The following is a 22,937-nucleotide window of genomic DNA, read 5'->3' as shown; positions in this document are numbered from 1 at the left end:
AATTTTGTCTGATGAACTAAGCTGGGTTTCATAGGTTTTACTAGCCTTCCTTCACAAGTACAGAGCAGTACTTCGGTTTGGGTAGTATGTGTCAATTAAAATGTTTTTTAAATGTCCTGCTGTTGGGATCATTTGTGGCTATTGTTTCCATCTCTTGGTACGATTTTAGTGTTCTTTTTCGGTTGAAACCATACCTAGGTTTACCCAGAAAATGTGTTCAGATTTGCCATATAAGGCTGTACCTTTAAATGGTCTGCAGCTTCGTAGCACCCACATTCTCTATAGGAGAGCGTTTTTATACTGAAGCTGTAACATTTTTGTGACAGTGTTTTGTCAGATAATATATCATCCCAGAGGTCTTTTAGCTCTGTTTTCTCAGCTTTGGTGGGATAGGCTGTGATATATCTTGCAACTGCAGTGGAATTGTCTGCAATGTATTATATGTCTATATTTGCATTCCACAAGAGGGCAATGATTGCATTTTAATCATTGTTGTACTTGGTTGGTTTGTTCCTTTTAAAGTTGCATGTGTTTTTAGGGGTCCTATAGAAGACATTTACTTGTCATTTTGTGCAAACTGGTTTGGGTAAGCCAAATCGACATTTAGTATAGTATTTACCTTTGTTTTTAAATCTACATCAGCAGTTTTTTTCACACTTATATTTTGGAAAGTGTAGGATTTGTGTACGTAGGTCACTATGTGTGGTTTCTGAAGGGATTCCACAGGTAATGTATTTTTTTAATAAACTGTAAAACAGTGGCATCACTATCATGGCTGAATTTGGGAGCATCTTTAATCTACTAATGCATGTGGATGTGCGGTGCTCCTCTGAATTGATATTCGTTTCGCCAAAAGAAATGTTCCACTTCTCCGAGTGGAGGGGTAGTTTTATTGCAGATGAAGTACAGCATGGCAATGAAGCGATGGTGAAAGTACCTTGATACATTGACAGGTTAAAGAGAGCAGAGTTATCCTGTTTTTTTTTATATGTATTCCCTCTTTATTTTGGTTTGCAATGCGTAAGAAGTCATCCAAGTCATTCCATGTGTACTCTGCTCAACTTATAACAAACCATGTGGGTGAGCCTCGGTTCCTTAGCATACAATGCGCATCAGCGTGATGTCGAAACCAGTATTCTTTTGTACCATGCATGTTTGCCAAGGGATTTGTGATACTTGACTGCAAAACTTAAATCTTTGTCTTTTATCTTTTGAAGCAGTTGGGTAGCAGACATGTATAAAAAATGTGAGCCTGGTTTTAATGTGTGTGCAACTCCATAACAGAGTTGCTAGTTCACTTTCAAACACGAGGTGGAAAATATATTCTACATTTTCTCTGAATCTGGGGTCTTCCGAATACATTCGCAAAGAGCGATATTCTGATGCAGTAATTTGTATGCATCTTTCATCATATCTTCCTCCTTTTCCTGCAGGAAAGAGTAGAGGAAAAGAACGTGATTGTACACTTTTCTCCTACATGCTCATTTGGGATCCTTTGGCTTAACACATTTGATATGTTTCTAATTCATCTTTTATGGTGTCAATGGAGTGTACTGGGTGAATTGTACACTGGTCTAAAATGTTGGCTGCAGTAACAGGATCTACACATTCAAATTGGCTAGTTTGTGGTGAATCCTGATATAATTGGTGGTTTCTCTTATGCTTTTCTCTAGGTTTATATCTTTGTAGTATTCATTGTTTTCTTTGAGATATTGTAGGGCTTGTCTAACTTTGTGTAAGTCGACTAGTTGTTGCCAATTTCTTTTTTCGGTACGCCATTATTTAGTATAATCAGAGATTGATCTATTGGCCCTTGTACTGCTAGAGTTTCTACATTTTCTGTAAGATCCAATGGCAAATATACTACTTTGCCACAAATTCCTTTTAGTAACTCAGATGGAGGCAATTGGGCTATTTTCGGTTGAAGGCATATTATAGCTTGAAATGGGTATACAGTTTGGATTATAATGCTCTCATACAAGTTAAGGTGTTGGAGTGCCTTTGGAAGTGGGAATAGTTCTAAGTTATTAGTGATGGCCTTTGGTCATTGTCAAGCTTTGTATTGCAGTATGTGCAAACTATTGAGGGGTCAGTTATTTTGTATTTATTTTCTTTTGTTAGACATAAAGCTAATTGAAACCATTGGGATTCCTCTTTGTCCTCTATTTTGTAGGCCATGTCTATAATAAAACGTTTTGCGACAACAGACACATACTTGGTCTGATATTCCAGCAGATGTGTTTTGAAACTTAGCCATTTCTTTTTTGTATGCATTTTTTAGGAGATTGCTTTATGTGAGGCTTTTACTAACATTTTGTGAAGTTATTGAATTTGCTAAGTGAACTTCATATCCAAAATATTTACTTTGGATGTGCTCTATTTCTCGAAGGAGTTCTTTGGCTGTTGCATGTAGCAGAATGTTATTTAAAGTTTGGAGTTCTAGAGCAGGACTTTTTGCATAGTACAGTCTTTGCACAAGATTTCATATAACATATGGTGTATTGCTGACATTTTGATGTTGTGGAAGGTCCTTTTCAAGAAGTTCCTGAAATGCAGGCTAATTCATGTCCTGACTGTTCTGTGCCGCTGCGCATTGGGCAAGAGTCTGTGGGTTTGCAAAGTTTTCTTCTACTTTTGTATTTTAGTTTCACATAGTGATTGAGGAATTGACATAAACTGGATGGTTTGTCTGGGCAAAAGGAACATTTGGTTGAAAGTTTGTTGGGGATGTTTTTTCTATAAGGGTTTCTTTTGCCATAATGGTGTCTCCTACCAGTTTATACCCTCGGCCATTACGGTTGATGACAATAGTTTTTTTGTTCTTGTTTATAAGCCTCTTCATTGAAATATGGTTCTGTGCTGCTTGTGTGAATCCATTCACCTTCACAGAAGTTTGAAAAGGTATCTATATTGAAACTGCACAGGATTAGAAGAACCTTTTGTAATTTATTGATTCATTTAGTTAGTGGTTCCATTTTGTTTAAAATCATAAACAACTTTCTCTTTAGTAGAAACGTGCTGTCAATTAGAACTTCGAGGATTAGTCTTCTGCAGGAGTTTTTAAGGGTTGAGTGTGACTTTTTAGCAGCTGTCTTTATAAAATTGTGAAGATCTCTACGGTGGAAAATGTTTTGTAAAATATATTTTTTGGAATGCTTTACTCTGGCTAAGGTAACATTGGTAGATATAGTGTTAGGTTCATTGGTAGGTCTGCTTATGTTTGTACTTCTCTTTTTACTTTTAGTTTATTTTAAGAGGGGCCTTAATGATTTTTAGTGGTGGCTGGTTTAGCTTTCTTGAGTGAGGTTACTAGCTGTTTTGTGCTAATGTGTTCTATACATTGTTTTAGAGGTGGATGACTATATGACTTGCATTTATTCTTATCTGCTCTAATTCTTCTTTGCTTTCTATAGAGATGTTTTTAGTAGACTTTCGGTTCTGTCTGTTGGGAAAAAGAAAGTTTGGGCTTGAAAGTTTTGGAATGTATATGCATGTATTGTGTGTGGGTGTGATTGTAGAGATGAATAGAGTGGTGTGTGATTGTGTAGTGTGATGATAAGTGTGGTTGTGAAGGTTATTGAAGTATGTCTGTACAGGTGTGTTGGGCTTCAGTTAGTGAGTAAGGGAGTGGTGATGTGATTGAATAAGTAGGGACACTGATGTTTTGAGAACAACAGCGGTTGTTAGAATGGTGTGATTTAGTGCAAAGGTATTAGGATTGTGTGGGTGTAATGGAAAATGGGTGAGGAAATGTTTGTATGTAATGTGTGATAGTGATTTGGAATGTGAACTTTATTGGGTTGTAATTAGGACCTTCTGTTTATAGGGGTATGGAAGAGTAAGGAAGTAAAATTGTGGTATTGAAGTTGATGAGAGATGGATGTGTTAGCCAGTAAAGAAAGGGTGGTAGACCAATGGTTAGATGGTAATAGGAAGAGTCTGAATGTTGCAATATAATTAGAAAGAGTGAAGTAAATGTTGTTGACTTGAAATTAACACTCTAAGCTAATGTATTGTGAAAGTACATTGTTACAATTAAAGAGATATACATGCAATGTTAATGTACTTACTTTGTAGGACTTGAAGAGTGCTCTTTTTCTCAGTAGCTCTCTTCAGCAATCTTCTTTTTTCCCCGTCATTGTAAAAGAAAGTTAATAGGTATATGTGGTAATGTGAAGTAATTTTAGTAAGAGAGGTTGTTATTTATAAAGGTAGGAGTAGTTGTTTAGAAAAAGAGTGAATAAAGTTGTGTTATGGGTGGTGTCGTTAAGTATGTTAACTATGTCGTTAGAACAATTGGAGTATGAGTAGTGCTGTTTGGCGCTTTACAAGGAACACGGCAAACATGGGTGTGAACAAGATGCATATCTAGGTTATTTTTGTGCTGTTGATTTTAATAAAATAAGTGCTTTGTTTGTTATGGAATGTATTTGTAATGTGTTGCATTGTTTTTAAAGAACAGGGGAACTGTGGCAATGCAATGGTGGATTGTTGTTGCAGCAGTTTTTGGTGTCTTCTAGTAGAGGGGTTCTATGTCATTTCATCGCCAGGCATTTAAAAGTCTGCAATTTAAACATGTTTGACAGTTCATCAACAATTTTCTTTGTTGGGGGTGGGGTTTCCCACCCCTAATGCCCCCCTCCTGCACCTATTTTTACCTATACCCAACCCCTCACCACTAACCTGTCCTTTCCCGCCCCCAAAAGTTTGATGAACTGGCAAACGCGTTTAAACTGCAGGCTTTGAAATGCCCGACGATGAAAGAACGTCGTACCAGTAGAGGTTGGGAAAGAACAGTACTTTATATGTAAGGTGGAAGTGTTGTATATAGATACTCTGGCAGTATACACGTGTGAGCAGGTGGAGAATTGTGGCAGTATAAGGGATGTAATGAGAGAGGTTGGAAAGTGTGACATTTATATGGAATGAAAAATTGAAATTGCTGGGTGTTTAAAAATGTTTCTTTTTAGGGGCATTTTTATGTTTTTTTAAAAAAAATATTTATGTGCATTTATAGCAGCACTGTGGTAACGTTTTTCTAAAAGAATTGAAAAACAGATGGAAAAGATGTGTAGAACATTTGTTAAGTGGCACAAAATGCAAAGAAAAAAACAAGAATTGATAAGCAACTACAGATTGGAATGGGTTATGTTGGCAAGTATGCATGTAGTGCCAACATATTAAACTTCCACACACCAAGTGCCACTAAAAAAGGTTCTGCTATAAATGTACATATGCATTTTTTTACTCATCAAAATGCTCGTAAAAAGATTTTTTTTTTAAACGCACAGCATTGTAAGTTAGTGCCACTTGAAGCAAGCAGGTGCTGAATGCTGCAATACATGGCATTTGTGGTAAAAAAGAGAATATGCTTATTGAGAAGCTTATTTCAGGGTAAGTAGCAGCAACCATATATATTCATGAACATTTTTTTTAATAATAAATGCTTTTCTAAATATAAGCACCATGTCTTATTAGGTGTAGATAGTGTTGGATCTTCAAATTGAAATATTGGAGAGCTTCACAGTAGTTGTTGAAGCAGGTGGCTGTGAGTAGCAGGAGATATGTACTTTGAGAGCTCAAGAGTACATCTGAAGTGTTGAACTTCGGTGTCAGGGTTCAATGTAGAGTTTTTAGATGTGATTGGTGAATGGATGTGTGACTGTTTGAAAGCAGCCAATAAGGGAGAGTTACACACACAAATCAAAAATAGTAGAAGGGCTGCCCTCTGCTACGAGGTCCGCGGACACCACACATGCCATCTGGGTCTTTCAAGGATACCCGTCATGGAAAGGGAACTACATAGACCGCCGATAGTACGGGGGACATCGCGGTTCAGCCAATCAGGTTTCGTGGGTGTGGTGTGCAGGAAGACTGTGTGGCAAGGGTTGTGTGCAGTGAAGATGGCTATGGCTTTGAGGAAGCAGTGGGTCTGGCTCAGCAGCAATTCTTGGGTCCCTTGACGAAAGGTGTATTCTGAGCAGTGTGGATTGTCAGAGGATCTTCGACTAGAAGAAGTTGAAGTTTCATGGTATGAGTTTGTGAAATGAAGTGGGAGGAATTGCTCCCGTTTTGTGAGAATATGGTTACTTTCAAGCATCCCGACATCACTGTTGTTCACTGTTGGGGCAACAGTTTTGGCTATGTCACTGGAATTTCTTTACATTTTGCCATGAAGTATGTATTTGCTAAGTTAATGGCACTGTTACCATATCCTAAGATTGTTTTTTCTCAGATAATTCAAAGACAAATGTGGATGCATTCATATTTATTTTATCCAAAAATCGAAAAAGCAAGGCGCAATGTGAACAAAGCTGTATGTGCATTTTTTGCAGGATTTTGGAGCAACATCTTTTCATGATGAAAATATCAAGTTTGATAATGTGAATTTTTTCGAGCAGATGGAGTGCACTTGACTGACGTCTGAAATCGGATTTTTCTGACCTTGTGAAATATGTTGTGAAGTATTTTTTTAGTAGTTGTAGTAAATAAAAAAATAGAAACAGTATTTGTGAAAGTTAGAAAAAATAATTACATTCAATAGAACAATTGTTAGTTCAGTATATAAAACCCAAAAAATGTTATTTATAAAAAAGGTTCTTTTAAGAGCCACCATTTTTGAACAAAAAACAAGTTGATTTATTTTAATTGCCCCAACCAATGCCTGTAATTTTCTGTGTCTCCACGGACATTTGTACTGTCCACCGACTATGCAGGCTGCACAAGGTCCTGTGATTTGTATTCTTAGTTGTATTTTTTAACAGTGAAAGGTGGCTCCAAAAGGTACCTTTTTGTTAATTTGGTCTTTTTTTTTAAAAAAAAGACATTTTTTAAAGCAAAGGTAAGGTGGGGAAGCGAAGGCGCACCAACCACAACACGGAGGGGCAGGGGACAGGGGAATATGTTGGGCGAGCCTTAAATTTAAAGTAGGTCGCAGTGTTTCTTGTGCTCCCTGACTGCAGCCGCAAAAGCACTTTGAAACTGCTTCCGCCTGCAGAAAGGTGTGTCGCAATACAAACTGAGTATTGTGCCCCTTTCAAGGTAAGGGTCAACAGCGTCCTGTATGGCATGCAAGGCATCCAATGGGACCCTCTGCCCCACAGGCATTGCCTTTGTGGAGGTAGGAGCAGTCGAGGAAGATCGGATAGAGGATGACACCTGCTTCTCCTTGAGAAAGGAACAGCCTTTCTCAGAGCACCTGGGTGGCTGGATCAGGTGTGGCGGTGCATGGAGGTGGTCCCATAGGAGTACAGCCCAGGTTTTCCATGACTGAGTCCGTGGCACTCTAATCTTGGGTGCCCGAGCCTCCGGTACACCCCCAACGGTGGTGCAAAACAACCATACCCATTAGTCACTCTGGGCGCTGGAGGTAGGCACTTGGTCTACCTCATCTTGCTCTTCTGAATCTCTGCACATAGTCCCCTGTCCAGGCCATCCAGGTGGTTGTTGTGGTGGTAACAGGAGAGGAGGGATGGCCATGACAGAGTCTCTTGCAGCAAGTTGCTGTGAAAATATGTTCTATCCTGGTCTGCCAGATTGAGAATGAGGAAAAGTAATGGGTGGGTGCCTTCAGAGGAGCCGCCCACGGACCGTGCAACTGTCCACAGACTACCGAGTCGAAAATAGGTATTGTAAAAGTGTAAAAAGTTGTCAGTCAACAAACACTCTAGATTGGCCAAAAATGCAGTTTCAAACTGTCTGCAGTCATTGATGCGGTCCATGGACAGGTAGTTAGGACACACAGGTGTGGTCAGATGACGACACCCGGGGATGTTCGTGGCAGCGGGTGTCTGGGGACATCCACTGAGCTGGAGATGCAGGGCGCATGTGCATGGATGTCCGCAAATGGCCGTCCTGTCCATGGACTAATTAAAGGTGTGTCATGCTAGACCAGACATGTCCCGACACAGGAAAATGTCTGCAGACACCCTATTTCATAAACAAAAACCCTTATATTCAGCAGACTATTAATTGGGGTTAAAAGCTCAACACCTGAAACTCCCTGAGAAAGGAACAGCCTTTCTCAGAGCAACCGGGTGGCTGGATAGTCTTGGAAAGCTGTACAAAAATGACAGATCAACTAAGAATGGGTCTAGAATCTCTGGAACGGTAAACCTTCAACTTGAAACAGTCTAGATTGGCCAAAAATGCAGTTTCAAACTGTCCACATTCATAGACACCGTCCGCGGACAGGCGGTTATGCCGCACAGGTGCCGTCACATGATGACATCCGTGGATGTCCACAGCGGCGGGTGACCGTGGAGATCCATTGAGCTGGAGATGCTGGGTGCAGGCACATGGAATGTCTGCAAATGGCTGCGCTGTCTGCAGACTAAAGGTGTGTCATGCTAGACAGGACATGTCCAATAAAGCACGATGTCCTCAATGACATTTATGATGTCATCTTTGATGTCCTGGTTGTTAGTCTTAGCAATGCACAGTGGTGGCACGAGTTATAGTTGCTTAGCTTACCATAACTGGCGAATTTCATGGGTTTTTCGGTTTTACTTGCCACCATAACGTTTAACAACGTTATTTCACTGAATTTCATAGGTTTTTATTCGTGCAACTTAACCATAATATCCCTTTAACGTTTTTACTGAATATATATAGAGCGATGATAGATAGATAATGAATTGACCAAGGCTGCAGGCTTTTTGCTGTCTTATGGCAAGCATACACTCAAATGCCCCAGTAAATTTCATGCCATGACTAAAGGACAGCAATAAAGCTTGTACCATTATAAGTGATTACAATTCGTAAATATTTAATACAAAAACAGGCACATACTCCAAACACAAAAAGGAGAGCCAAACAAACACAGTTCTGTTTTGCTTCGAGTGTCGTTGGCTCTTTCCATTAAATTGACAGCAGAGACAAACCATTTTAACTAAGGCACACACAGCAATTCACAATGCCGGAAACATAAAAAAGATAATATCAGACCACTAAGACAGATGTGTAATCATACACCATTTGCCATCTACCACTATCCATACTAATTGCTTGTGCTCCCTCAGAACCTAGGAGCCCAACACTAAAAATGACATGTTGACGATGCACATGAGAGAATTTGCAAAATGTAGTCTGCAGTATAATTGTCCCATTGACCAATGGGAAAAGTCTCTCCAATCACTGGGCATGGAACATGGTTGGAATCACTAGTAATACAGGATTCGAAATTAGGGGAGCAATTTTGCTCCTGCTTGTAGCCTACAAGAGCCTGGTTAGCATGACCCCAACAGCTACTAGAATCTACTTTTCGCTCCTCAGGCTAACTGATGATCAACAAACATATTGGTAGAATCAATAAATAAGCATTAGTAAACATCTATATAACATATAAAGCATAAGGGGGTCATACAAAATGTTAAGTTTGCATCTTATATGGAGGTTCAATTTCCGGTTTACTATCTACCAATTCATCCATCCCCAGTGGTAGCTACTGCTCACTGGTTAATTCCGGATACCCAGGAGCTTCTTTTACCTCCTGCTTCTCCAATCTTAATTTCAATCCTAGGTAATACATGCGTTCTTTGGGCCACCCGAGCACCTGGCTCTGAGTGTCCGTTTTCTTTGCTGTTTATTTTTCAAGGACATTTTAAGTTTAAGTCTCTTTGGTAGTTTTACATGAAAATCCATGACATGTGGGCATATGGTCATTACAGAGACACATCCAAGTAAATGGTGATTTATTAAAAAAAAAGATCAACCACAAATTAAAAAATTCCATTTATGAAATTGGGTGTTGTGATATCAAATATTTCAATTGTCTTGGCCTTCTAGTAGTAGGCTGATTATCATACTGCTTCATTATAGCGATGGTCAGGTTAAATCACAGAACTATAAAAATACTTACTAGTCAATAATGTAAGAAAACAAACCTCTCATGCTGGCTGCATAGCTAAATAGAGATGTCTCACACTGGCCACTTCCAGACTCCCCGTTAAAGAAAGGTGTCCGATAGAATACCCAACATGTAAGACACATTCCAGACAAAATAGTTTCAGGCATCACTTTCCATTTGTCCTTCCAAAATGAACAGGCAGGCATATTAACCAACCCGTGAACTGCGCTCAGCGGCTCAACATATTTTGCTCTGCAAATGCACCAAACGTATCCATGTGGGCGGTAAATAATTTCAGCACCCGCAATGTGGAACTCTTCCTGCCTCTATGAGGTCTAGTCTTCACTTTTGTCCTACAGGAAAAAATTGAAAATGTTCCTATTCTCTGAATTCTTCACAAATTGTTCATGTTAGGCAATTCCCTAAATTAGGATTTGATCTATGTCCATTGCTCCGATTTGTACACATTGCTCGTTAATTTTCTTTTTGCTCTTTTCCCTGTCTTTTCGGCGCTATGGTATTGCGCTTTGATGGCTATGGGCTTTCGCGCACAATAAATAATTAAATAAATGAAAGAATCTTCCAAGAACACACATGGAGTAAAGTGGAAGAGCGGGCGGTTGAACTCCCTTACACACTGACTCCTCAACAGCATTTTAAATATGACAGTATACCTTCCCTGTTTGAAAGCACTTAATCGGTTGTCAAAATGGCAGAAAGTAGCTGCAAGATAAAAACAAACTAGTCAAGTCGCAAATGCCCATGTGTAATACAATGTTGCTGGTCTGCATTCTTCAACAGCATGACTTCCATTAGGGATGAAAATATTTTACTGGCAATCAGTATTTTCTTTATCTTTAGATTCATTAGAAAGATGCTCCGAGTTTTTTCTAGCTGTAGTTTCACACATAGGCCAATTACATGAGCTTGCTTATTCCAAAGCAGGAGCACCTTAGAGAGGGGTAAATGGGTCCAAAAAAAGCGTCCCACCAGATAAAGTCTTGGTTCAGCCCTTATAAAGTAAGCCCAGGTGAGCCCACCACCAATGCAGTCCTACGCTACTTTCAGAACACAGGTGCAGACAATCACAAACAGCCCTGCCCAGGTTGGGGGGAACAGAGCACTGTACAATCCAGACCATTCAGTGATAGTGGGATGTTGGAGAAGGAGGATGTTTGGATTCGGATGGCCATCTGAAAATATTGGAGTGACTTGAGCCTGTACAAATGAAGGACACGGAAGAGTTCCAGAAGCAAAGGAGGAAGGAAGGCTGATGAGAAAGGGATTGAAGATGGTATTACAAAAGTAGATGGGCACTATGTAGGAGGAGATGTTAATGGGAGGTGTAGTAGGTATTAAGGAGGTGGTAACAATAACCTATGAACAAGACATTGAGAAGAAGTTGTGACATGAGGGTTTAGAGGTGGTACCGAAGAGGAGCCTGCAATGCCAGGAAGTGAAAATGGTACCAGGAGGAGAAAGTCATATTGAGGAGGAGGCGATACCAGGCAGCGAGGATGGTACAGAGAAAGTGATATGATAACAGCCAGAACTGACAGGTAAACTGAGGAGGGGAAAAGGTCAGAAAGTGTGTGTGGCATGCAGAATACTTAGTGGCACCAGAAAGTGGACATGTTTAAGAGGAGGGGAAATTAACATGAAGAAGTAGCTACTTTATGGCATAGGAAGTAACCTGGGGAAGGGCAGGTGGTAATGTGTGAAATGTTGGCCTGGGTAGGGGCTTGAGGAGTGGGGGGATTACACATAGGAGTTGGGGGGAGAACTAAAGTGAGAGGAAACCAGAAGCAATCATCAGGTGGAAGGTAAATGGAAACATCAGGAGCTGGATGGAAAGAATAGTGAGCCTCAGAAGGTAGCATCTGCCAGTGCATCCTAACCAGTCATCCTCAGAAGGTCCAGGCAAGCAAGGTCAGCAGTGGGAGGAGGAACAAAGGGGAAAAGTAGAGTACATCAGGAGTAGAAAGGTAAAAGGGGAAGCAAAAGGAGGGGTTTACGATGGGTCAGACTCAAAGACACTTCTTCATCTCACCCATGTCTATCCAAAAAGACAGAAAACAATCAAATGTATATTAAAGTTAATATAAGTAAGTCATTTTTCTTATTTCAACAATTCCTGCAATCAGATAGTTCTCACTAACTGAACTAGTCGATTGCACGATTTCTTGAAATAAGAAAACACGTACTGTGTTTAGTTAGGAAGGTGTGCAGGACAGAGGAGGGTCCATTACCTAAGGACCCTGTATCTGTTCATGTTACTGTAACGGCTTTCGGTGCCAGAACTGTGTTTTTCTCCCCCGCACCCGAATATCAATGATATATATTTGTTGAAATATTGGACTTACTAATACATTTGGTGTGTAGATCACAATTCACTTTGTATCCAAAAAGACTATCAGAACTTCCCAGCCTATGGAGGACATTTGGCTAAGATTAGTCTACGGGTTACAGCTGCACTGCATCTAGTTCATACAAGAAGAAGGGTTCAAGAACCCAACGCCTGCAATGTAAGAAGATCTGTGAAAAGTAGTGAATGCAAATGCAGGTGGCCAGAATACAGTCCCAAAACAGTGAAGCAGCAGGAGGCCTACCCAGGACTTGGAAGTCAACCATCCTGACTTATTATTTCATTCTTTGCTCCAGATCCCATTTCATGTTGGATTGGCAAATGACAAGCCTGCACCTGTTAGTTTCCCAATGCACAAACACATTTATATATACATATGAGAATAAGATATAATAGAAAGAGACAGACAATGAGACGGAGTGAGAGGGAGAGCCAGAGATCAGGAGAGTGAGAGAGAGAAAGAGAGAGAGAGAGAGAGAGATCACTGATTTATAACCGTTGCCTGTATCTGCATCCGTACACTGGTTTCTGCTTATCCTGTGCTATGTTGAGACTATAAATAAAACGCCTTACGTTGAAGCTGTCTCTAAAATACATCTCTGCATTATGTAAGGGTGCAGAAGGAGGAGACAAACGCACATGTGCATTGTGAGTACTATAGACTTCTATTAGTCAAGAAAATAAAGAGAATACCTAACTTTCCCTATCTCCAAGACGGGTGTCCCTGCCTCATCTAAAATATTAAGGGTGTCGTCAGAATGTTCATGTAAATAGTCCACCCTCCTGTGTCAAAACCCTACTTCTGTCCCTTACACTTCGAACTAAACTATAAAGTAGACCTTCTCAATACAGAAGAATTACCCCCTTTTTCTAGACTGTGGATGCAAGTTTACTTCCAGGGTTTGGTTTCTTCTTGGGGAAAATGGTTCCCTTCCCCGGGTCAAAATTGATCAACACTAAAAGGCAAAGTTCAAACACTTCTCCTTGGCAGACACACTGTTTATCTCTAACACTCTGTATCAGAAGGTCTTTGTAACTTTTGGTTACCAGCAGAATGACTCTTCTACTGGTATCTTGGCTTCAGAGTTTGATACAACCAGTGTCCACTTGGTTGCCGTTTCACAGCGCTCGGATGGAAAGACTGTCTTCCCCTGGTCTCTCTTTACTTTAGCATCACAGTTCAGCAACACCAGGTGGGAATGACTCACTTCCCACTGTCTTTCCTTGTGCTTTAAAACATCTCAGCAATACAGTTCATACCCTGGGTAGGGTCCTCGACCCAGGCTTCCCCCACTGTGGCCCACTTGTTTCACTTTTCTGCCAAATCTTCCTAGTGGGATTATCCATGTTACTATAATGAGAGATTCTCCCTCGCAGGATTACAGTTTGGTGGTTGGCATCAACGAATCCTCCCTGGTTACCTGTGGGTTTGACACGACCACTGTGACTAGGGACACTCCCTCTGTAATTCTCTTGCTGCTCGTAGGGGTCCTTGACCGTTCCTTGGTGATCAGTAGGTTTTGTGAAGGCATCATGAAGCAAGACACAGACAACAAATTCAAAGTTCAAAATCAAATGGTTTATTTAATCAAATGTCAGGATGGTTGAAGGCCTAACTTGCCTTATGCTAAGGTGAGAGTTCCCTACCTGAACAAAACTAAGGATAATCTGAGCCCAAGAATTCAACTTTAAAGTCTGTGTCCAAAACCTATCCTTGCCATCACAACTAAAGCCACACAATGTGTAGGGATATCAATAGTGAAAGAAATGGTTATCAATACAAAGTTCTTCGCTTCCTTTGCAGCTCCCCTTCCACAAGTTCAAGAAAGTTACACAAACCGTTGAGGTTCCCTTCCCATGTTCATGTGATACAGTTCTACACAATCCCCAGGGTTCCCTTCCCCAAGTTCGAGGCAACTCAGTTTCCAAGAAAAAAGTCTTGAGGCTCCATCCTCAAGACATTTGCAGGTCCTCAAGTCTCAGGGTTCCCGTCCCCAAGACTTCAACATAGCAACTTATACTTGTTTTAGTCTCTCAATGTTCAACACAAATCCAGATCAACTTGACCCTCCTTCTGGATTGCATAAATAGTTCACTTATATTGCTCCCTATTAGATTGTTTCACAATGTCTCTGGCTTTCACAATTTCAGGGCTCTGTGGTCTAGGTGCAGTTGTCAGACCATACGGTCCACCCATCACAGGCCAAGCAACTAGGAACCATAGGCTCTCCTCACTCCACACAGGTTCTTCTGTAGTTGTCCCTCTGTACAGATTCACATTAACATAGCTTCTCCTCGACTATGTGCAGTTTCACACTCTCCTGGCTTCTCCTGGGTAGCCTCTTGGCTTTGCCATCACATGTCACATCTCATGCAAGTCTTGGGCCTTGCCGCAGTGTACCCATTCATAAAGTACACTCTTTGGTGGTCTCTTTTATTCCCCACCTTTCTGTCATGTTATTTCGTAAAGGCACTCTTATTCCGTAGATTATTTTCCAATAGGACACTCTCCCTTTTAACTTTCATCAGTCAATAGCTTTGCCCTCATATTATTTTTATGTAGTTCGATATTCAATATGCGCGATTTCCAGTTTTCATTCAGTCTTGTATTCAAAATGCATGATTTAACTTTGCATCAAGTTTTCATTCAGTTCGGTATTCAATTTGAGTCATACGGTACTTCGTTACTTATGCGTAGCCCCTAGAAGTGCCCCGGTTTCGAGTGTCACTTCCCTGCACTCATTGGTCTTCGGGTTCCTCTCCAGCGGGCTCTGCGCTTGCACTCCCGGTGCTTCCCTGCACATGCCGGCATGTCTGCTCCTCAAACATGGACTCGGACGGCGTCCTTCCTTCTTTCTTCTTCGCCCATAGCTCCAGCTGTTTTCTTTAGACCACAGAGGTTCCCCCACCTGTGGAGGCCTAATGCCCCAACTCGACCTGGTCTCCACCGTTCCTCTGGGACTTCTGTCAGTGTCCTGGCTTCCTCTCAGGTCCCACAATGGTTGCCTTATCACACACTGGGTCCCCTGCTGGTCTCTCCCATACTGGCCTACCTGTTGGTCACAGTCAAGCTGTTCTCTGCCTCTCTCATTATACACCTGCACCCACTTGACAGTTTGCAGGTGTGAATTCTCAATTGGATTTGCCTGACTGTAATTAGAGGGATATGCCTAACCTTCACAGTAATTAGCAGGCATCTTCCTCATCCCAGTACCAGAGTGGTGAAAATAATTACTAGTGTTTATTACTCCTAGTCGCCTCTTCCTTGTCCCAGTACTGTCATAGGTAAAGTGTGGGAAAAAGAGGGGTGATGTTTGACAATAAACCATAAAGGCTGGGAGGGGGTTAGGTTTGTTTTAAATAGGGAAAGGGGATACCATATCTAGCCTGTGAGTACCCAACTCACAATCCCCAAGGAACCTTCACCCCAGTGATCCTCCCTCGCTTCTCATACCCCAGGGTCAGGATGCAAAAGTGATGGCCTTTCCCTGGGCACCTGAGAAGACGATACAGAGGGCGTAGGAGTGGATACCCTCAGGTTTCTGACAGTTGGACCTGACCAATGTGATGCGGGACTCTCCCTTTGTGATTCTCTTGCCACTGGTAGGGGTCCTTGACCCCTCCCTGGTGGCCAGTGGGTTGGACAAGACCACCGTGTTGAGGGACTCTTCAGGGCCATACATCCCAGTACTTCACTGGTTAACACTCTCGCTGCTCTTACTCGTCCTATCACCTCCTACTTGGTAATAATACATTGAGGTAGAAGAAGGTGAGAATGAAATGAAGACTGGTGATGTAATGGGGTATACATGGTAGGGGGTGGCCAAGAGGTGTTGGGCTGGAGTGGTCATATTGCATTCTCCGTGATGCCCAGACGTGGAGTCTCTCACCATGAGATCCTACCACTGAGTACCACCCCCATGGGGACTATCTGGTAGTGGCCCTAGCCCCCTGGTATCATCGCTAGAGGAACCCCCTCTGGGTGAATTGATGACATCTCAGGATTTGTCATAATGCAAACAACAGTTCACCAGCTCCTTCTTCCTCTTTGAGTCACTGGTATTGAGACTGGCTGGTGAGCACCACCTCTGATGTTGACTTCCATTTTTGAAGTGGGAGTTGGGGCTGGTTAGCTCCCCATTTTGCAATCCTCTCTTTGGTGGTCACACTATTTCCCTGACCTGTGGGAGAGCTCCCTTGGCTTACCGGTTCATAACTCTATGTGAACGGCAGCCTTGTGTGGGTACTGCCGGGCTGTCTTTCTGAATTATTGGCGAAGCTCAGTTCCCTCTCCTTCTCTGGTTAGACTGTGGAGCAGTTTCTACACCTGGTGAGAAAGCAAGTTTGCAGGCACTGCTGGCCTGCAGGGGCACTGCTCGTCAATTTCCATGAAAGGGCACGAGCATTCATGAGAGTTGTTTGACGAGCCCCTGCCTTCAACGATGGCATGTTGAGGTTAGCTCGGGAATGCTGCCCAGCATTATGTCGCTAATGGCAGCACCCAGCTCACTTGGAAACTCCACCACCCACCAATCCGGCCAGACAGGAAACTTCATCACAACACGTTAATAAAATTCCTTTATATAACCATCATTATGGTGACGTGTAGCAAGATTACTTTTCCCCTGTGCTAAATCCAAACAGTACACTAAATAAACTTAAATGTCTGGTGTTATTTATAAACTCACACGTTTTTCTTAAAAATGAAAAAAGGAGTTTAAAAGAAAAGACTCTGAAAAGCTAGTCACTGATTTAATACCACTACTGCCTCTGCATTCAGCGGCAGATAGGGCTGGTGTAGTTACCAACCTGAGTCCACTGCTGAACAAGGGGTGATGGCTAGAAGGATGCGGATTGTCTTAATTTCAAGAAATGAGCAGTGTGCCAATTGGGGTGCTCGATTTACATAAAATAAATAATGATGGTGTGGTATCCTGGATGTTATGTTGATTGCATGTGTGAGTGCTGAGGCTTTGTGGAATGTTCCTGTGGAGTTTGGAGTGTTGGGGCACCTGGGAGTTCCACATGTTACAGTTGAGGACTTGGTCCTGGACAGGGAACCAGGGTGGAGACCTGTGATCTTCTCTCATACTTACTACCTGTACTATCCAACATAAGAAGCAGTAAAGCATGTTTCCTTTTCCAATTACCTGGGTCAGTCTGGTTCCTGCTCCTTGTGCATCACAGGCCCATGGTATCGCCTGCAGGAGGCAGGTTACATCAGATGGCCTGTGCAGAAATTGTTCAGGGAACTAGTTCCTGTAACTATTTCCATTGCCACGATGCAGAGATTGCACGCGGAGTGTGGAGCCAGGCGGTGGCATACAGGTAAGTCGCAAACAGGTGCAGTGGCATTCTGTGGGGAGGATGGGAGCTTATGAGGTGAGCGGGAGTTCGGAGACCACCAAGGTGAAAGAACAGCATACCCGCGGAGAGTCAAAGGAGTACGGGGCGAAATCGGGCAGCTATTGTTGGATTTGGGTTGCATTCACTGTCCCCTGATTGGCCAGTGCCTCTTCCCGGATGGTAATTAAGTGTATTCGGGGTAGTTGAGATAGCTGCCATTCACATGTTGTGCTGGATGTGGCAACATGTATTGTGGTATTATCAGTCATCTGCAACAATTAGACTAGTGAAGGTATTGCGTTACTTTACAGTTGACCTGTTCTATGGCTTTCATACAGATATTCGATCTATCCCATGTATTATAAGAATATTTTGTTCTATTAACCATAAATAAGAATTATAATATCCTTGGTACAATAATGACAACTGCTTAAAAAGATAAAGATTATGGGGACGATTCACAAAGAAAAAAGCCCTTGACGTAAACCTAGGCATGGCTAGTTCATGCACAAATTGACTTACTTTGAGGTTTAAGTCGAGGGTTTAAGTTAAGGGTAAGTTAGAGTTACGCATAGTGACTTATTTGTGAATCTGACCCTTCGAGCATCGTATTCAGTAGATACTTACATGGCAACATGCCGGAGTAGGACTGTGTCTGCGGAGTTACTGCGGCAGGAACTGCTTGGTCCACACGGACTTCATCCTTGGCAACCTCCAGGAGGACCTTCCAGAGCATCAAAAGAGCAAAGATGATAGTCCACACTTATGAGGTAATGCACATACAATGCTTCACCCCTTTAACCGTATTCCTTAAGGGTGAGGATTTGGCAACTGGCAAAGATGTTGACTGTTAAGTTATGTCCAATTCAGCATTCAAACTTCATCAAAGTGTATGATCATCAGAGATTAATGTATTTTCCTGTACCTCTTACAATAGCCCCAACATTGGCCATCCTTAACACAGATAAAAAGACACTATTTTATGATGATGATGAATAAATGTACATTTCTAATCTGGTATATATTTGAGATTCATATGCTTGGACTATAGCCCTTGCTGTCATTTCTCTAATCAATTTTCTTCAGTAAATTCATTTTGCAGACTGTTAAACCTATTAGCAAACATCATCGAGGGGTTCAATGGGCCTTGCAGTTAATAAGGAAACTCAGAAGTGGGGCTAACCCTCAAAGCCTCCTTAGAAATGGAAGGCTGCCATCTTCCCTGTTAGACAGGTAATACATCTGTGTTTATGGCTGCTTCTCGACATCCTGTCAACTTTTCCAACTTCACAACCACACCCCTCCCTACCCCAAACCCAGTCTCCCTTATCGGCGGCTGCCTTTTCCCCTCGCTGGTCCTGGAACAGTTGGTGTTCCTGGCCTTCCCTTGCCCGTCAATGGCTGCCATGGAAAGGGAGAAGGGACTACATGTAGTTCCCTTCTCATTACCTCCATGAGTCTCATTTTCGTTTGTAGTGTTTTTAGGTTGGGAAATGGCAATGGCACAGATTCACAATTTAAAATAAACACTTAGCAACCTAGAAAGCATGCCGAGGTGCTTGTAGCAATACATCCGACCTGCTGTCAGTAAATAGGCTCCAAAGCAATCATCCATCATAGATGGATTTTAGTTTCCAATTAAAAATAAATTGAATCCACCATCAACTTGACAGCACATTCTAGAAAGGGAGCGTTGGGAGGCCAAAGATTAATAAAAAGCAAATGGCAATAAATTGTTAAATCTAAGTCACTTTCCTCTTCAATATGGAACCTTATATAGATTGACGGATCAAGTACAATACCAAGCTGAGCAATCCACTGTGGTATTAAGCAAAACAAACTTTATCTAGGCAGATATTTTATGTCAACTGCCTCTACCCAGACCTGGGGTTCAATTGCTGCAGCTCTGAGCCTCTATGATCCACTTAAGGACCCTTGTGCCTGCTGGAGATATGAATGTCTCCTTGGATTTTGCCTTGCATTTACTTAAGTCAGATTCCATTTGGGAGGGGTGGTGGGGACGGGGTGGTGAAGATACCCTGCTGGAGCGGGTGATGTGCAAAGCCACCCCTGCATCTGACTACATATTTACTAGAGACCTAGGAGATTATTCACTTGAATGCTAGAGGCCAGTTAGGGGCAGCCATGGCGAGTAACAGCCTGCCAGTCGCAGCAAATATAGGCACGAGCGAAGCGAGGGCTTTGGAACTGTTTCTGGCCATGGCCACCCGACACTGCAGGGGTGAAATTAATTTGCACCCGGGGTTTAAACACAGTGACAATATATTTTTTTTCTCCCTTGTGAGATTCTCGACTCTTGGGTAGCCAATCTCCCGAAAGTGGGGGGGCAGCGCTGGGACTGGAGCACAACAGGAAACACACATTTCTACTAAACATGACAGGCAGCTACATGATGAAACATCGAAGATGAACATCCAGTGAGAACGTACTGAGAATACGTAGGACAAAACAAACGAAACGTACGGCAGTCCAATTCCATCCACATCCAAGGAAAAACCCCAAAAAGAACAATCTTAGGCAGTTCAAGATAAGGAAATAAAGTGAAAAAGAAATCCTACCCGAAAAATAACACAGATGGAGAAAAACGGCTGAAAACACAGGAGTGCCACGAAGGAAAGTCATGCACAGAAAAGTAGTCCACGAGGACGCAGATCCACAAAAGAAGAACAATCTTACGGAGAGGAAGTTCAGCTTGGCAACAAGGCACTGGAGAGGTGATACAGTGAGGAGAACCGAACAAATAGGAGGACTCATTTGTATGTCATACGGTCGGCCGACCGCCAGCAACGTATTGTGATGTGCTAGGCAGGGCGTAATGACGTCATCCATCAAGGACTGGGAATGACTGGGAATTTTAGTTATCGCCAGTGTAGCGATCCGACATATACTTCCTTTGCAGATTTCCCATTGTCTATTGGGATAAAAAGGCAGGTCTAACCACATAAGGAGTGATCGTTGTACGATTTCGAACACCCTTGGTTCTGACAAACAGCATCTACCTTCGAATGCCAGACTGCCTCACCAAAAAACTGATACAGATACAAAATGCGGCAGCAAGACTTCTCCTCAGACTCACTAAGAGAGAACACATCACAAGCACAGAGAACCCGATGCTGGCTACCAGTCAAAATAAGGATCTACTCTAAAACACTTTTCATGACCCATAGAGCGATTCACGAACAAGGTGGAATTCATCGATGAAATAATCTCCATCTACAGACTGACACGAACCCTGAGGTCATGCTATAACATCTGCCTCAAACCAAAACAATATTCAAAAGCGAAATATGGAGGATCAGCCTGCTTGTGAATCTCAGAAAACTCTGGAACTCACACCACAAAGAACAATGAACAACAGAAGTAGACTTAAAATTCAAGAAACTTGTATTTGTGTTTTTGAAACGGATTGATTTTAAGGGTAGCCGCATAGTCCTGTGTGCAGTCAACTGACAAATTTCAATGATGATGATAAAATGAGTAGGTGAAAGCGAAAAGCAGTGGGGAAAACGGTTAATAGCAATTAAAAACAAGCATTGGCAATGCCAACAGTTTGGGCTTTTGTGTGAGCATGGGAAAGGCACTTGCCAGGCACAGATGTAGTGGTATTTACTGGTTATTGATGGTAGCAGGTGCATAAAGGTGTGAGTACATGGACATCTGATAGCAGTGCCTGCCAAATACCTAACACTATAAACAAGCCAAAACCGTTGGCTTTGTCAATGCTTATTTTAAACATGACACCATTAAAAGACACACATAGTGCTTAATGTACAGAGTGGCTGAAGTCAGGCCTGGTTAAGACATTTTTATTACAAAAGTAGCGCATTTACAATGCCATTTATGTCTTTAACTCTCAGAAGACTGCTTTGATAAGACACTGGCAGGCACTCAGAGTACAACGTTTGATGCTAAGGCTTGATTAAAGTGAGTTCAAAGAGATCCCATGAGTAGGTGTTTTGGGTGGGGTGGGGCTGGACTGGGTGGGAATAACCATTGTCATTACCATGGCCATGTAACCTCCCATTTATGTGCAAAATAAAAAACTAATGTAAATACAAAATCGTCTAGAAAATCACGTTTGTCATGTATTAAATGACAAAGTAGTCATTATGATTTAAAACCCTTTAACCAGTCAACACGGCAATTTCTGCCATGGTGTCTCTTGTGTTGGAGAAGGTAAGTGGTGAAGTGGTTTGCGAATAATAAATAGCCCACCACAAAAAGTTGTGTTTACTCGGTTGGATCACCTCTTACCTCATATTCCTGGAGGAACCCAGCGTTCCCATTGGCAGATTTTTTCAAGTAGTGCTGAGAAAAGGTTTTCTGAAGGATGGGTCTGGATCTGAGAGGTGGATACGTGGGAAGAAAAAGTAATGTTAAAAAAGTGTGCCAGTTCTCTGGAGAATACCAACTAATCAGAGGTTTACATTTCATCTCAGTAAAAAGGGGACTTTTTAACCCAACAATACTCACATATTTAGCAATAAAACTGAGCCTCGAAAGCCAACCACGTGACACCACGAGATATAAAGAAGGCTCAGGTATAATTAATTAACACGAACGAACCAACAACTGACAAATGTCTTGCGAGTAAATAAGAGGGTACACTAAAAGTGCCCAGCATAGGATCTGCAGCGCTTTTACTCCACGCATTTTATAGGGGCCTGCTTGGCTCTCAATTTGATTGCCCAAACATTATATTTATAACTACATATGCAGGGAATGACAACAGGAGTAAGTAAGTAGGCAGGGCAGGTGGGTGAACCCTTATTACAGGAAAGAAGAAAACCATTACAAAAGTAAAATGGCCACGACTAACAGTCCACTGAAAACACATTGAAGTCAAGAAAAGCTAATGTTTAGGTAACAAACCCGATGGCGGGGGCATTACCGGGTCAGGTAATGCCCTGGGGCCAAGTTACAGACCCAAGCAAAGCAAGCACATTAACGCTAGACACAGGGCATTACCAGACCCGATAATGCTCCCGCCCGGAGTTTTTGCTATTAGCATCCCGGTAGGTTTTAACAGGATGCCAATAGTTCATTTCTAGCTCGAGAAACAGTGTGTTTGTTATTTTTCAACTTAAAAAAATATAAAACAAGATGGCCACCATGGGTAAGGAAGAAGGGAACAGCTTGTGGGTCGTTCTCCCTTTCCATTGTCGCAAGACCAGGAGAGGGACAAGGAAGCTCCAGGTAAGTGTGGCGGGCGTGGCGGTGGTGAGGGATGTGGAAATTGGCAGAGCGGGAAGGAGGCGTGGGTGCACTTACCTGATGTCCCGGCAGGGAAGATGGCAGCCTCCCACATCTGAGGAGGCTCGGAACGCAGGGTTTACCATGAAGTCAAGTCCCCGTTCC

At 42.2% G+C, this 22,937-nt stretch overlaps 1 protein-coding gene across 7 annotated transcripts in view; it reads right to left on the bottom strand.

Moving 5' to 3' along the window:
* Positions 1-22,937, bottom strand: part of LOC138521067 (receptor-type tyrosine-protein phosphatase V-like) — a 641,711-nt gene that overhangs the window by 76,479 nt on the left and 542,295 nt on the right. For all 7 annotated transcript variants that reach the window (XM_069633598.1, XM_069633597.1, XM_069633596.1 and 4 more), the window contains 2 exons: positions 21,834-21,921; positions 18,186-18,282 (listed from right to left, as the gene is read on the bottom strand). In XM_069633598.1, the coding sequence (XP_069489699.1) occupies positions 18,186-18,282; positions 21,834-21,921 (185 nt within the window). The remainder of the gene's footprint in view (positions 1-18,185; positions 18,283-21,833; positions 21,922-22,937) is intronic.

The sequence above is a fragment of the Ambystoma mexicanum genome, chromosome 13 (genome assembly GCF_040938575.1).
Source record: "Ambystoma mexicanum isolate Mex_15411 chromosome 13, UKY_AmexF1_1, whole genome shotgun sequence".
Taxonomy (NCBI): Eukaryota; Metazoa; Chordata; class Amphibia; order Caudata; family Ambystomatidae; genus Ambystoma; species Ambystoma mexicanum.
Note: the sequence above shows the minus strand (reverse complement) of the source record. Positions and strands in the feature narration are given on the sequence as shown.